Source organism: Dendropsophus ebraccatus, chromosome 14 (genome assembly GCF_027789765.1).
Source record: "Dendropsophus ebraccatus isolate aDenEbr1 chromosome 14, aDenEbr1.pat, whole genome shotgun sequence".
NCBI lineage: Eukaryota > Metazoa > Chordata > Amphibia > Anura > Hylidae > Dendropsophus > Dendropsophus ebraccatus.
Window position 1 is genome coordinate 9,615,797 of NC_091467.1, and position 15,586 is coordinate 9,631,382.

General features: G+C 47.1%; 1 protein-coding gene across 3 annotated transcripts in view; it reads left to right on the forward strand.

The window, feature by feature from the left end:
- BAIAP2 (BAR/IMD domain containing adaptor protein 2) overlaps positions 1 to 15,586 on the forward strand; it is a 111,081-nt gene that overhangs the window by 76,786 nt on the left and 18,709 nt on the right. For all 3 annotated transcript variants that reach the window (XM_069952624.1, XM_069952621.1, XM_069952622.1), the window contains exons 7-10: positions 9,658 to 9,810; positions 12,932 to 13,183; positions 13,270 to 13,468; positions 14,400 to 14,601. In XM_069952624.1, coding sequence (XP_069808725.1) covers positions 9,658 to 9,810; positions 12,932 to 13,183; positions 13,270 to 13,468; positions 14,400 to 14,601 — 806 coding nt within the window. The remainder of the gene's footprint in view (positions 1 to 9,657; positions 9,811 to 12,931; positions 13,184 to 13,269; positions 13,469 to 14,399; positions 14,602 to 15,586) is intronic.

A 15,586-nucleotide genomic window follows, 5' to 3' on the forward strand; every position in this document is an offset into this window, starting at 1 on the left:
CTGTTTGTGCGTACGCCGCCCACCCCTTCACCTGTTTGAGCGTACGCCACCCACCCCTCCACCTATTTGAGCGTACGCCGCCCACTCCTCCACCTGTTTGTGTACGCCGCCCACCCCTCCACCTGTTTTTGCCCACTCCTCCACCTTTCCACGTTGGGTGAATACCCCCGCCTTTGCTCTTCTTCCTGTCAGTGTCAGGCGGAGCGAGCAGCCCGCCTATTAGGTCCTCACTCTGCAGCCTCATTATTACTTAAACACAGTAATTGCGGCGCCCTCCTGATCTGTCTGGCAGATTCTGGAAGAATGAATTGATTTCAGGGTTTAGACTCGGCTTTGTTTTAAGATTCTTAGCTGTGAGGTTAATTCCGACGCTTCATCCCAGGAGCGAGGCGGCAATTGTCTCCAGACTCACAGGACTGTATTAGGGGGGGGGGGGGGGGGTCAGCTTCATTTCTATATGGATTTTATTTTTATATTATATTTTTTACTGCAGCCCAAAGCTTTCCAGGACTCTGGTTACTTAAAGGGATTGTTTGTCCAGGACTCCTTTTTGCAGAATGCCTGGGGAGGGGTTGAGTATAAAATATGAATAACATACTTACCTTCCTGGCTGCCACCCATATTCCACTGCTTCAGACCACGATGTGTGGCCGCTTTTGGACTTTGAGACGTGAAGTAGCAGGGGCAGGACATCGCTACAGCTGCTGAATGACTGAGCGGGCCGGCTATGTCATGTCAGGGCCCCACACCAGGGACTGGAGCAGCAGAATTCAGGCAGGAGCCAGGGAAGTAATATTTTTACAGTCACTAGCCCCCTGGGCATTTTGCAAAAGGGATCCCAATTGGACAACACATTTTAAAGGCTTGTTCACAAAAAAAAAAAAAATTCTTTCTTGTCAATTCGTAAATTACTTCTATTAAAAAAATCTTCAGTCTTCCTGTCCTTATCAGCTGCTGTATGTCCTGCAGGAAGTGGTGTATTCTTTCCAGTCTGACACAGTGCTCTCTGCTGCCACCTCTGTCCATGTCAGGAACTGTCCAGAGCAGCAGCAAATCCCCATAGAAAACCTCTCCTGCTCTGGACAGTTCCTGACATGGACTGAGGTGGCAGCAGAGAGCACTGTGTCAGACTGGAGAGAATACACCACTTCCCGCAGGACATACAGCAGCTATTAAGTACTGGAAGACTGGAGATTTTTTATTTTTTTTCCATTTAAGTAAATTACAAATATCTGCCACTTTCTAGCATCAAGTGATTTAAAGGCTTTTTTATGAACTGCCCCTTTAAGAAGGTTTTTAACCCATGGGATCATTTTAGTGAGTACCAATGGGTACAATTCCCTTCATGTGCCTTATCAGGGATTAAAGATTATAGGGGTCCTCTGCTTGCTGATCGCTCTGTGTAATTGCAGGCAACGATCGAAAAATCGTTCGTATGTCGTTGATCGTTGATTTAGATGTGAACGTAAAATTATTGTTAATCGTTTGCTAATCATTCGCTGTAATGCTGCGTTTACACAGAACGATTATTGTGCGAATTTGCACGATAACGATCGAATCCGAACGATAATCGTACGTGTAAACACAGCGAATGATCAAGCGACGAGCGAGAAATCGTTCATTTTGATCTTACAACATGTTCTAAAATCGTCGTTCGCAAAAAATTCGCAGATCGTTCCGTGTAAACAGTCGTTCACCGTTTTTTTTTTTTTTTTTTCTCCTATGTGCGAGATAGGCTTAAGGGATCGCAAAACGAATTTTCCATACGCTATATCGTTCCGTCTAAACGCTGATCGTTATAAAAAAAAAAAATAAAATCGTTACTTCGAAATCGTTAATCGTTCGATCGGGCGAATTTATTGTTCCGTGTAAACGCAGCATAATTCCACTTTCGTTCGCTCAAGTTCCGCGTTTTTTCACTAATCGTTCAGTGTAATTGCGATTGTTCATAGTTTCCTCCATCTGATCCCAGAAAAACAATTATAGTAACGATCACAATAACGATCGTAACTAACGATTATCGTTCTGTGTAATATGGTGAACAATTTCAGGTTAACGATAAACAATCTCGTTTGCGATCGTTTATCGTTAGTCGTTAATCGTTAAAAATCGCTTAGTGTAATAGGACCCTTAAGGGCCTATTCCACGGGCCGATGGGGGCCCAATCAACATTGTGAACGAGCGCCGATTTGCTATATTCTGACGCGGTTGCGGAGGTCTTCTCAGTGCGATAGAGGAGAAAGCTTCAGCCACTTTGTACCTCTCCATCCATCAGCCTTATCGGGGCCCACATCCTCCTCTCTGAACACACGTCCATTGGTCGGACCAAGAAACTCTGCAGAGATCAGGCGGAGCAGCTGGATGCAAGTGGTACAGGGAGGGGGTCTTCCCCCATGATCCCTACTTATGGCCTATTCCGCCATGTTTCTCTTAATACCTGCAGACTCAGGGGACTGTGCGGCACCACTTTCTGTGACCTCTTTAAAGTTTTAGCTATTAATGAAGATGGAGGCCGGAGGGATGGGGGGGGGGGGTGAGGTGCTCTGATTTATACTGTACACCCCCACCCCGCGTCTCCTGAGTAATTATCCACAGTGAAATGATTCCGCAACCTTTCACAGTCTTCAATTAAGAAGTTCATTATTCTAAAAATAAGTGATACAATGGCGAGAATTAATGAGATCCAGTTACCCAGATAGTTCCTATAATGCGGCACGATAGGCAGGCCACAATGATGGCCCTGCTGTCACTGTAGTAAGAGGTACACATTCACAGAGGTGCCTAATATTCAGTGCCACTGCAAAAGTATTCATACCCCCTGGTTATTACTGGTAAAGTATGTGCCCCCTAAAGCAAGCTGCACGTGAAAGACCATCCTCGTACTATATGGAGGACTGGAGTCTTCTGGACAGGGCAACCCCACTGTAATCTGTCTCCCTGAGGCTGTTACTAGGGACAGATTTCCCCTAACAATAGACAGTGAACAGCAGATTGCAGGGAAGGGAGACAGAGAGTGGCCAAGATTTTAGAGCTGGTTTTCTGGTGGGAGTTGTCTAGAAAAATATTGTGAATCACATAGAGGAAAGGTGTTTAAAGCCAGAGTAACCATTTCACTACCATTCAGTCTGTGACCAGTAGTGGCTCACAATAAAGAGGTTGCTCCATCTGGACTTCCCACTTATAGAACCTGAAGATGTCCAACCCTTACCTAAATTTTTTTTTATTGTTTTGGGAAGAAAGGTCATTTTATAATTTTATAATTTAACTACAGTTGAACTCACAGATGCTCTAAAGTGTACCTGTCGCTATACATATATGGAGCTCAGGAAGGGAGACACCTAGCGGCCATATGTGTAGCGTTTTAAAGGAGGACAGAGGTGGCAGCAGAGAGCAGTGTGTCAGACTGGAAAGAATACACCACTTCCTGCAGGACATACAGCAGCTGATAAGTACTGGAAGAAGGAGATTTTTTAATAGAAATAAATTACAAATTTGGCACCAGTTGATGTGAAAGAGATTTTTTTTTTTTTTGGGGTGAACAACCCCTTGAAAAGGCAATCTGTCATCACCTAGACCGAAACCGAGGAGCTGACAGATTCCCTTTTAAGCTGTTCAGGTTTCAGGTCACCAGATTGAGGATGATGCTGTTATGCCCATGTAGCGGGTGTCTCATATACCCTGGCAGTTGTCCCTTTTTATACAGCGTCCTCGGTTTCTCACCATAGTCACCATGGCGGTAGTGCTGTAGTAAGAAGCAGCGAGTGGCGGACTGGTTGTAGGCAGCTGCCGGCTGAGGCTGCGCTCACGTAATCCCCTTAGCCAGATCACATAATCCTCTCACTGTAGAAGCTAATGAAGTCCCGTATTGACAGCACACACACTGACGGTACACGTATGGAGCTTATCATGTCCACAGCGTGCTTGGGGTTAACCCCTGCCATCAGCTTACATTGGGGTTACCCAGCACCGGAGATTTACAATGCAATGTTGTAGGTTGCACAGAATCATGCAACGTTCCCTACACATAATATATGACTACTGATCTTAAAGGGGCTCTATATGTGTTCATGTAGATCAGGGATGGGGAACCTTTGGCCCTCCAGCTGTTGCAAAACTACAATTCCCATCATGCCTGGACAGCCGAAGGCTGTCCAGGCATGATGGGAATTGTAGTTTTGCAAAAGCTGGAGGGCCAAAGGTTCCCCATCCCTGACCTAGTAGAGGGTACAGTTTCCTTTTGAGCGGTGGTCTGGGAACCAGACAACAAAGCCGTGTGCCTGCCGCATGGAGTGTAGGTGAGAAAAGGGTCAGCTGTCCCGGCAGTGTATTGATTGACAATGTACAGCTACGTGGTTTGCTCTTTGTCTCCACCTAGTGGTGAGTCCATATAGCTGCACCCTTCATGTTGTCATCTGGCAGCTTCAGAGCCCATGTACATGGCAAAGTTACATGGATGTACCCTATACAGTGGCCTATAGGATACGTGTGTGCGCTTCCATCAGGCACTGTATTCTTCCATAGAATCCAGACACTGAAGTCCATCTTTGTATGTTTGAGTCCTTAATCGGGGGATCCCTGTCTGAGACGTCCTTATTTATGCACCCTTATAGTGAGTTATAAAGTGTAACTCCTCCAAGGATTCCCTTTACTGTATACTGTAATGTAATGCAGATTGGGGATTATTACATGATACATACAAGCCGCCATGATGAGCAGCCTTAAAGGGGTACATTTTTCTTTTTCTTTAAAATCAACTGGTTTCAGGAAGTAATATAGATTTGTAATTTTACTTCTATTAAAAAAAAAATCTTTCTTTGAAAGTCTGAAAAAAATCTTTCTTTAAAAGTCTGAAAGTCTTTCAGTACTTATCAGCTGCTGTATGCCCTGCAGGAAGTGGTGTATTCTCTCCAGTCTGCTCTCTGCTGCCACCTCTGTCCATATCAGGAACTGTCCAGAGCAGGAAAGGTTTTCTATGGGGATTTGCTGCTGCTCTGGACATTTCCTGACATGGACAGAGGTGGCAGCAGAGAGCACTGTGTCAGACTGGAGAGAATACACCACTTCCTGCAGGACATGCAGCAGCTGATAAGTACTGGAAGACTGGAGAAGTAGTTCTGTAGATCTGTATAACTGTCTGACACCAGTTTTAAGACCATTTTCTTTCTCTGGAGTTTCACTTTAATAAACGTTCTTGATCTATTATCTATTCCCATTGCAGCTTTGGCTTCAGAGACCGAAGCTTTTGGGGCTGGGTTCCACGTTCAGGTTGCTTAGTACAGTCGCTTTGGGCGGCTTCAGATCTTTGCCCCGGCCCGCTAGTTTCCATAACACACAGTCATGGTATTGGGACTTCTCTCGCTCTCTGTAATGTCGGCAGCCCAGCAGGGGGGGCACTTCTGGAAACCTTCCTAATTGAAGCTCCATATTCTCCACACCCATGGGGGGGAGATCCGTAATAAGACGGGGTTAGCCGAGACTTGTCTTCTTTGTCCTGACCCACTTTACGTCTTCTGTCTCGGAACGCTCGGAGAATGACATTGTACAGTGACTGCCGGTAGGCCATCGATTCAGCATCTCCTGTCTGTATCCTCTCCGCTGTGCTGAACAATACACCCTGATAATGGAGCGCAGCATGGGCCGCCATCAAAAGCTTCCGTCCTGTGATACATGTACTGTCAGCTAGAAGAGGAGCTGCCTCTACATCACTCCTCAGGCAGAAGGACTTGGCACCCAGCTGCTATATATGTGTGTGTGTGTGTGTGTGTGTATATATATATATGTATATTATAATATAATATATGCATTGATGGAAACCATCAACAAGTAGGTCAGGTACTGCTGACGGAATTCAGATGAAACTTTCCACCATGGTTAGACTACAGCGGCCATGTTCTCTTTATGTACATCGTGGTACTTTGCACCTATGCTGAGGACACTTAGTTGTGGATCCGTCAACAGGAATTTGTTGATGGTTTCCAGGTAGCATTTTGGATGGGAAAAGCTAAATCTGCTTTGCGTCTGCATAGTCATCCTGAATTTAAAGGGTAGTTAGGAGAAGTCCGGCTAAAATTTTTATTAAAGTTTTTATTAAAGTATTGCATTGCCCCCGAAAGTTATACAAATCCCCAATATACACTTATTACAGGAAATACTTATAAAGTGCTTTTTTTCCCTGCACTACAAGGCGTCACTTCCTGGATAACTGTGTGATGTCACTTCCTGGATAACTGTGTGATGTCACTTCCTGGATAACTGGGTGACGTCACTTCCTGGATAACTGGGTGACGTCACTTCCTGGATAGCGGGGTGGCGTCACTTCCTGGATAGCGGGGTGGCGTCACTTCCTGGATAGCGGGGTGACGTTACTTCCTGGATAGCGGGGTGACGTCACAACCCGACTCCCAGAGCTGTGCGGCTGTGGCTGCTGGAGAGGATAATGGCAGGGGGACACTGAGGGACACAGGGCACTGGAGGGACACTGAGCATCCCCCTGCCATCATCCTCTCCAGCAGCCACAGCTCGCACAGCTCTGGGAGTCATGACATCATCATGTTATCCAGGAAGTGACATCACCATGTTATCCAGGAAGTTAAGCCTTAATACAGTAGTAAGTGCAGGGGGGGAAAAGCTCTTTATAAACATTTCGCATAATAAGTGTATATTGGTGATTGGTCGTGACATCACCATGTTATCCGGGAAGTGACATCACCATGTTATCCAGGAAGTGACATCACCATGTTATCCAGGAAGTGACATCACCATGTTATCCAGGAAATGAAGCCTTGATGCAGTAGTAAGTGCAGGGAAAAAAACACTTTACAGTGGTACCTTGGTTTAAGAGTAACTTGGTTTAAGAGCGTTTTGGTTTAAGAGCTCACAGTTTTTCAAAATTGTGACTTGGTGTAAGAGCATTGCTTTGATGTAAGAGCTCCCTGTACTGGGTGGGAGGGGGAGTGGGGGAGGGGTATGGTCTGCATAGCGGGGTCTACAGCCCTGTTCTATGACCCAGGAAGTCTCCCTCACCTTCCAAATCATAGCAGATCCACTTCAGGCTGGGGCTTACATCAGGGGACAGGACTGTGGAGGTAATCTCTGCATAGCTGTAACCCCTCTCTCCCCGGACAGAAATCACTGCATGTATGTGCCCACATCTGCCCTGCTCATTCCTTCCTGTTCCCTGCAGTCTCTGTCAGCCCTTGTGTTTCCCATCCTCTCCATTACTGTACAGTAACTTATAATATCACATATTCTGCTTTTTCTGAATGTTTTTCATTGGTTTTCCATGTTATTCAGAATAATAAATCATTATTTTTGGGGTGTGGAACCAATTGTTTGCATTTGAATGATTTCTTATGGGAAAATTTGCTTTGGTTTAAGAGTGGATTTGGATTACAAGCACGGTCCCGGAACCAATTATGCTCCTAATCCAAGGCACCGCTGTATAAGCATTTCCCGTAATAAGTGTATATTGGGGATTTGGAAAGATGAATGTCCAGCTCCAGACTTAGTTCCCTTGCAATGCTTTATTGAAGTAAAAACAAAGTCTGGAGCTGGACATTCAGCTTTCCATGTATCCTGAATGGCTGTTTGCCGAACATCAGTCCTGTGCACCCTCTAAAGTTCCCAGGAGAATCGGTGAGCTGCAATAGTGTTTCTATATTGGGGATTTGTATAACTTTTGGGGGCAATACAATACTTTAATAAATATTTTCACCAGACTTCTCCTTTAAGTCATCTGGCGCTGCCGCCCCCAGCACCTTGGTTTTTTATGGTCCTAAATGGTGGTTGGTCTGTTTTTTAAAGGGCATTTATCAGCTCTCTGGGTAGATAGAATAAGTGATGCCGGTCGCCGAGCTGTTTGTGAAGTTCTAAAATCAGGTTTTCCCGGGCAGATATGATTTGTTTTATCTCAGCTGTCTGCACTTGTCTTCAGATCTGAACGTGGTATACAGTGGACGGATACCCTTTAAGGGCATCATGTAGGGGCAGAGATCCTTGGAACAGACGTCCTTTAAGAGAGAACTAGATCTAAAATGTTATAAGAGTTTGCTTCGTTCACAACTGTTGATAACAGGGAGCAATAGATTTTATTTAAAGGAGATCTCAGGTGACAAAGCAAAAATCCAGGTTGAAGTAATACTCACCCATCCCCGTGCTCCTGCAGCACAGTCACTGCTCACTCCCCCGGCCGGCTTTCTGTATCTCTCGGTCCTGCAACATCATGACTTGGCTCAGTAATGACAGGGTACTCACTGACTGGCTGAGCGGGCAGGTCCTGCTAGGTCGTGACCACACAGGCTAGTTACGCTGTGCTGCACAGGGACAGGTAAGTATGACTTATTTCTTATGTTCGGAACCCCCTCCCCCACTGGCTTTTTTTTTTTACTTATAGTTGGAGTTCTCCTTTAACAGCACGGTAAGCAGAGAGATGGTTTTTAGACTTGTCTAGGTATAAGTAGTAAGCCGGAGTTAGCCGGGTCGCTGAAGCCATATAACTCCTGTGTAATGGGGCTCTATTGGTTTTCTGCATCCATCCCCGGCCGTTCTCCTTGGGATTCCTCCGAGAACGTGATGAAGATGCAGAGTTTTCTAATTAGCTTCTGCTCCCGCTTTCACAATGATTTTTGTGTTTGGTCGGCACCCGAGGGAAGACAGAGGAAAATCTCTGCTCTCATTTCCTGCAGACTGATGAAGACTTAGTATTCAGACTCAAGAATCTGCAGTTATCAAGAGGTTGTGAGGGACTGAGGAAAAACATGGCCGCTTTCCTCCTAAAACAGCACCACGCCTGCCCCCTGGCCGTGTCTGGTATTGCAGCTCAGTCTCATTTGACATGGGAAGATGCAGGAGTTACCAACATGGACTAGTTACACTTTCATAGTTTACTACGAATACGTCTCTGTGTGTGGGTGTATCCTTTATTCCTTCAGTAGAATTCGTCTTCAATACATCACTTAAAGTGAAAGTTCACCAATTTTTTTTTCCTTTTAAATCAACTGGTGCCAGAAAGTGCCAAAGTTTTGTAGTTTACTGCTATTAAAAAATCTCCACTCTTCCAGTACTTATCAGCTGCTGTATGTCCTGCAGGAAGTGGTGTATTCTCTCCAGTCTGACACAGTGCTCTCTGCTGCCACCACTGTCCATGTCAGGAACTGTCCAGAGCAGCAGCAAATCCCCATAGAAAACCTCTCCTGCTCTCCACACTGGAAAGAATACACCACTTCCAACAGGACATTCGGGGAGGGCAAGGGTTGCTGGGAACATAATATGGAACTAATACTTACCCATCCTATTGCCCCCTGCAGCTGCAGCACCACTAGCTCATTATCGGCTTCCTGTCACTGATTGGCTGATCAGGTCATGATGTCACAGAACCTGGAGATACAGTAGACCAGAGGATAATAGTGAGCTGGTGGTGCTGTGCTGTGGGGGCACCAGGATGGGGAAGTATCCATCCAGTATCATCTGACAACATGGAGTTCACAGGTCTAGTTATGGTTATTGTATTGTGGAAATAACAATGACAAGATGGCCGCCTGTCCTTACTAAAATAATAGGATTTCTGTAATGTAAAGACCTTCATAAGGATCTGGTATAGTGTGTGTATAATATATATTAACGTATATGTTGTGCGTATATTTTTCTCTTTCTCTACAGTATATTGAAGCAATCAGCAACCGGCAGAGCGAGCTGGAAAACTTTGTATCCGATGGGTATAAGACGGCCCTGACGGAAGAGCGGAGGAGGTACTGCTTCCTGGTGGAGAAACAATGTGCCGTGGCCAAGAACTCCATTGCGTATCATGGCAAGGTGAGGAGGGGCGCACGTGGCACCCAGACACATGCTGCAGGGAAATTACTTTAAGACCTTAAAGGGGTATTCCCCTCCGAGCTCGTCATCCCCTGGCCACATAAAGAATGAATAAAGCGGTGGCCACGCAGGCCGGCTGGGGGCTCCATGCATTGTGGGGGTGATTGTGTCCCCTGACAGTCGCACCCTCAGCAGTCAGCTTATCCTGTACTCTATGGATACGGGATAACAAGCTTATGGGCCACAGAGACCGTCATACTGACCACAGTTTCATCATTCTCCCTATTACTTTGTGTCGGCACTTATAGATATTTCGGGCAGTTAAAGGGCTTTCCAGGCCCTATTTACCACCTCCTCATGCTTTAAAATAATAATTGGGCACATACTTACCTTCTTTGCAGGGTATAGTGGTATTTGGCCTATCCCTGGTTTCCCTGGTATTGACCCATTTCCAGGTTTAGCAGTATTTGGCCTATTCCCAGATTTGGCAGTGTTTGGTCTATTCCCAGGTGTAATGGTATTTGGCCCATACCCAGGTTTGGCAGTATTTTGCCAATCCCTAGGTATAACGGTATTTGGCCCATCCCAAGTATAACAGTATTTGGCCCATACCCAGGTATAACCGTATTTGGCCCATCCCCAGGTATAACCGTATTTGGCCCATCCCCAGGTATAGCGGTATTTAGCCCATCCCCAGGTATAGCGGTATTTAGCCCATCCCCAGGTATAGGGGTATTTGGCCCATCCCCAGGTATAGCGGTTATTGGCCCATCCCTAGTTATAGCGGTAATTGGCCCATCCCCAGGTATAACCGTATTTGGCCCATCCCCAGGTATAACCGTATTTGGCCCATCCCCAGGTATAACCGTATTTGGCCCATCCCCAGGTATAACCGTATTTGGCCCATCCCCAGGTATAACCGTATTTGGCCCATCCCCAGGTATAACCGTATTTGGCCCATCCCCAGGTATAACCGTATTTGGCCCATCCCCAGGTATAACCGTATTTGGCCCATCCCCAGGTATAACCGTATTTGGCCCATCCCCAGGTATAACCGTATTTGGGCCATTACCAGGTATAACCGTACATGGCCCATCCCCGGGTATAGCGGTATTTGGCCCATCCCCGGGTATAGCGGTATTTGGCCCATCCCCAGGTATAGCGGTATTTGGCCCATCCCCAGGTATAGCGGTATTTGGCCCATCCCCAGGTATAGCGGTATTTGGCCCATCCCCAGGTATAGCGGTATTTGGCCCATCCCCAGGTATAGCGGTATTTGGCCGATCTCCTGTGGTTGCTAATGTTAATGCTACTGATACTGATGTAATCCCCCCCACCCCCAAGGGAGTGCCGCAGCCTGACCAGTATGGGTGGGCTTCCTCTATAGGGCGTCCCTGGATCACAGGTCATTCCCCCCCTCCAAGGGAGTGCCGCAGCCTGACCAGTATGGTGGGCTTCCTCTATAGGGTGTCCCTGGACCTCCCCCCCCCCCCCCCCCCCCCCCCCCCCCTCCCCTGCTTCTCTGCCCACTACTAGGCTGATGGGGCACGGCTATGCATGGCGGCGGTGTCAGTCGGCTTTGTGTGCGCACTGCGCGCCGCTGCATACGCTCCTCGCTGGGCCTGTTCGCTTGGCTCATTCAGAGCTGTGCGAGTGACTTCCAGCGTTCACAGCCCACCTATTCCTCAGGAAAGGAGGAGGAGGGGGAATAAGAGCAATTGAAAATGAAAGCCTTGTTCCCAACTCCCACACACACATTTTGTGCTGCCCACATGCTTCTTACTCAGCGAGATGCAGTGCCACTTGGCTGGAAAGAGGGAGGGGAAGAGAAAAGCCCCTCATGGCTGCCAGTGTGACGGCTCACAGAGCTCTGCTGCCATCTGCTGGCCGAGAGTGCTCATCGCCTCTTACTACTGCTTTGCTGGTGGTCGCTGGCTAAAACAATGGTGCATTTTTTTTGTTTGTTTTTTTTTCCCTTCTCCCCAACTCTATCGTATTTTAGGCAGGTTTTTACAGACATGTTTTCTCTAGCAGCAGTCCTTGCCCCAGTTCTTGGGTATTTTTTAATTTGTTCAAATATAGTAGCTGCTAAAAGTATTTAAAATCCTATTGATCCTGTTTAATGTTCCTGTTGGACCTATATTCTCTGCAAACTGTATGATACCAGACGACTGTAGCTGAAGCTATTGTGTGTAACCAGCATACATCCCATTCCCTCACCATCACCAGTCATTTATATTGGTCATTGGAGATATATTGGTCGTATGGGTCATTGGATTAAATTCCTTCCATACTTGTTATCTATTCAGTCTCCTTCCCCCTGTTCTCAGCCCCTGCCTTCTGCTGAAAACGCAAATATTGGTTTGAGAGCTTTTTTTTCCCCTCTGTCTCTCGCCCCTCCTCCCTTCTGAGACGGCTGATGTCAACAAGTCCCTGGCAGGCTTTATCTGCAACGTTGTAGTTTCTTTGTAATGCTGGGAGGGATAAAGTTGCTAATAATCTTCCCAGCATTACAAAAAAGCTACAATGTTGCAGGTACAGCCTGCCAGGGACTTGTTTAAATCAGCGGTCTCAGAAGGGAGGGGGATGGACAGACCAGGGGCATGAACATGTAAAAGTTATGTTTTAGTGGAATACCCCTTTATCTTGGGGAATGGTACATTTACTTGACACACATAAAAAAATAAAAACCCCATTGATTATATAGTTAATACTTGCATTCTGTATGCTGTCCATATTGATTTTTTTTATCTTTGCGGCCCATTTAATGCCCCATTATACGGGGGGGGGGGGGGGGGGGTACAGCTGCCGGCCAATCAGCATTCATCGTCACCGGGCTGACTGACATCCAGCTGGAAGCTACTTCCCTATTGCTGGGATGGGGAACCTTTTTGCCCTCCAAATGTTACAAAACTACAACTCCCATCCTGCCCGCATAGCCGTTGGCTGTCCAGGCATGATGGTAATTGCAGTTTTGCAATAGCTGTCAGGCTGAAGATTTCCCATCCCTGCCCTGTTGACAGTTTCTTTGTATAGTCGTGTATCGTTGGTTGCAGTCCCTTTAACCGTTTTCTTCTTCTCCTCCTCCTCCTCCTCCTCCTCCTCCTCCTCCTCCTCTCAGGGTAAGGATCTGCTGGCCCAGAAGATTCCTTCCTGGCAACAAGCAAGTGGTGACCCCAACAAGATCCCAGACAGAGCTTTACAGATTGTGCAGCAAATGGCTACCGGGCCCAATGGTACCATCTTATCGGGACCGATATCCGGGCCGCTATCCGGACCTATGACCAACTCCAAATCCAGCCTTTCCATTTCGGATCCTATCCCAGGTGCCAAGCCGCTGCCAGTGCCCCCGGAGCTGGCACCTTTTGTAGGGGTAAGCTGATGTGTCAGACTGCCGTCCACAATGCATTGGCTATGAGAAGTGATGTACATATGTCCGACCTTGTCTCTATGTTACAGAGAATGTCCGCCCAGGAGGGCACACCCATCATGAACGGGGTCACAGGGCCACCCCCCAGCAGTTATGAACATTGGGGAGACATGAAACCCATTCAGTCCAAAATTTCTCCATCTCAGCCGCATAAGCAGATAAGCGACTCCTACTCCAACACCCTCCCAGCCCGCAAGAGCGTCCCACCCAAAAACAGCTACACCGTGGGTATGCAGACCTCTCAAATATCATTCAATCGTTTCAGTATGGGCCCATTGGGGTAGATTGGACTAGTCATATGGCTGGGATATGCCCTCCGAATTGTAAGGGTCCAGCTGCTGTGATGCTGTCCTCTTATGGCAGATATTACATTGGGAGGAGTAGAGATTATAGTTAATAATTATATTCATAAATAATATCAAGAAATATAATATAAGTATTTTTTTTATAAGTGCAATATAACAAGTGTGGAATATTCACGGACAAAACACAAGTAGAACGTATCACAGGAAAAATGAGAAAGGCGTATATATCCTGAAAGGCATGAGGAGGATGGATGATGAGGAGGAGGATGGATGGAGGAGGATGGAATGGATGGATGGAGGAGGAGGATGGAATGGATGGATGGAGGAGGAGGAATGGATGGATGGATGGAGGAGGATGGATGGATGGAGGAGGAGGATGGATGGAGGAGGAGGATGGAATGGATGGAGGAGGAGGAATGGATGGATGGAGGAGGAGGAATGGATGGATGGAGGAGGATGGAATGGATGGATGGAGGAGGATGGAATGGATGGATGGAGGAGGATGGAATGGATGGATGGAGGAGGAGGAATGGATGGATGGAGGAGGATGGAATGGATGGATGGATGGAGGAGGAGGAATGGATGGAGGAGGAGGAATGGATGGAGGAGGAGGGATGGATGGAGGAGGAGGAAGGGATGGATGGAGGAGGAGGAATGGATGGATGGAGGAAGATGAGGGATATGGAGGGGGAGGAGGATGCGGCATATGGAGGGGGAAAAGGATGAGGGATATGGAGGGGGAGGAAGATGAGGGATATGGAGGAGGATGAGGGATATGGAGGATGGAGGGATATGGATGAGGATGATGGCGGAGGATGATGATGATTGATGAGTTTTATTTATATTTTGAACAGCTGAGAACAAGACTCTGCCCCGTTCCAGCTCCATGGCCGCCGGCTTAGAAAGAAACGGTAGGACACGGGTGCAGGCCATCTTCTCACATGCCGCCGGAGACAACAGCACTTTACTGAGCTTCAGCAATGGCGACTACATCACCCTATTGGTACCCGAAGCGAGAGACGGCTGGCACTACGGAGAGAGCGAGAAGACGAAATTGTAAGGAACAACCCATTGTGGACGGTTTAGTTTGGCCATTACTATGTGTTCAGTATATCCCCAGCTTTGCAAGAATACGTTCCTGCTGGGAGTAGTAGTGCTGAGCAGAGCTGTCGTACTGTTCAGCTTTGGCAAAGTTCACCGAACCAGAACTCTCTGTATTTTACTCCCAGTGGCTGGAGAAGTTGGATGCTGGGAGTCCTGGAAAACATAGATACAGTCATAGGCCATAGGTTGCATCCATGTTTTCCTGGCAGCCCTATGGCAGCATCCAACTTCTCCAGACACCAGAAGTAACATACAGAACAGTTTGGCAGCTCCACTCAAAACTAGCTGGGAGATGTAGTGATCATGTGGCCATCATGAAGGCTGCGGTGTTCTGTCTCCATTTATTTCACCCCAAGGAACTCTGGGGCTTCTTTTTGGTCCACTGTCGTAGAGTCGGTTGAGTTGGAGGGTCTGTTGTCTCATGTATCTCAATGGATCAGGTGACGTCCATGTGGTCTCTGCTCAGGTTGTAAATAAACTGATTCTACAACAGTGTTTCCTGAATGCAGATCCAGGGAAGAGGTTGTCACACTTCAGACTGGTGTCAGAAAGTTTTATGCAGATTTATAAATAACTTCTTTTTAATAAATCTTCAGTCTTCCAGTACTTATCAGCTGCTGTATGTCCTGCAGGAAGTGGTGTATTCTTTCCAGTCTCACACAGTGCTCTCTGCTGCCACCTCTGTCCATGTCAGGAACTGTCCAGAGCAGCAGCAAATCCCCATAGAAAACCTCTCCTGCTCTGGACAGTTCCTGACATGGACAGAGGTGGCAGCAGAGAGCACTGTGTCGTATTCTTGCAGCCACTTTGCATCCCCCTGTACGGACAGTGTAAACCTATATGGGACACCCTTGCGCCATTATAGCTCTTATGGAAGAAGCCGGCAGTCGTGGTGACTTAAACCTATTCAGCCCTTGCTCCCGCTAATGGTCACTAC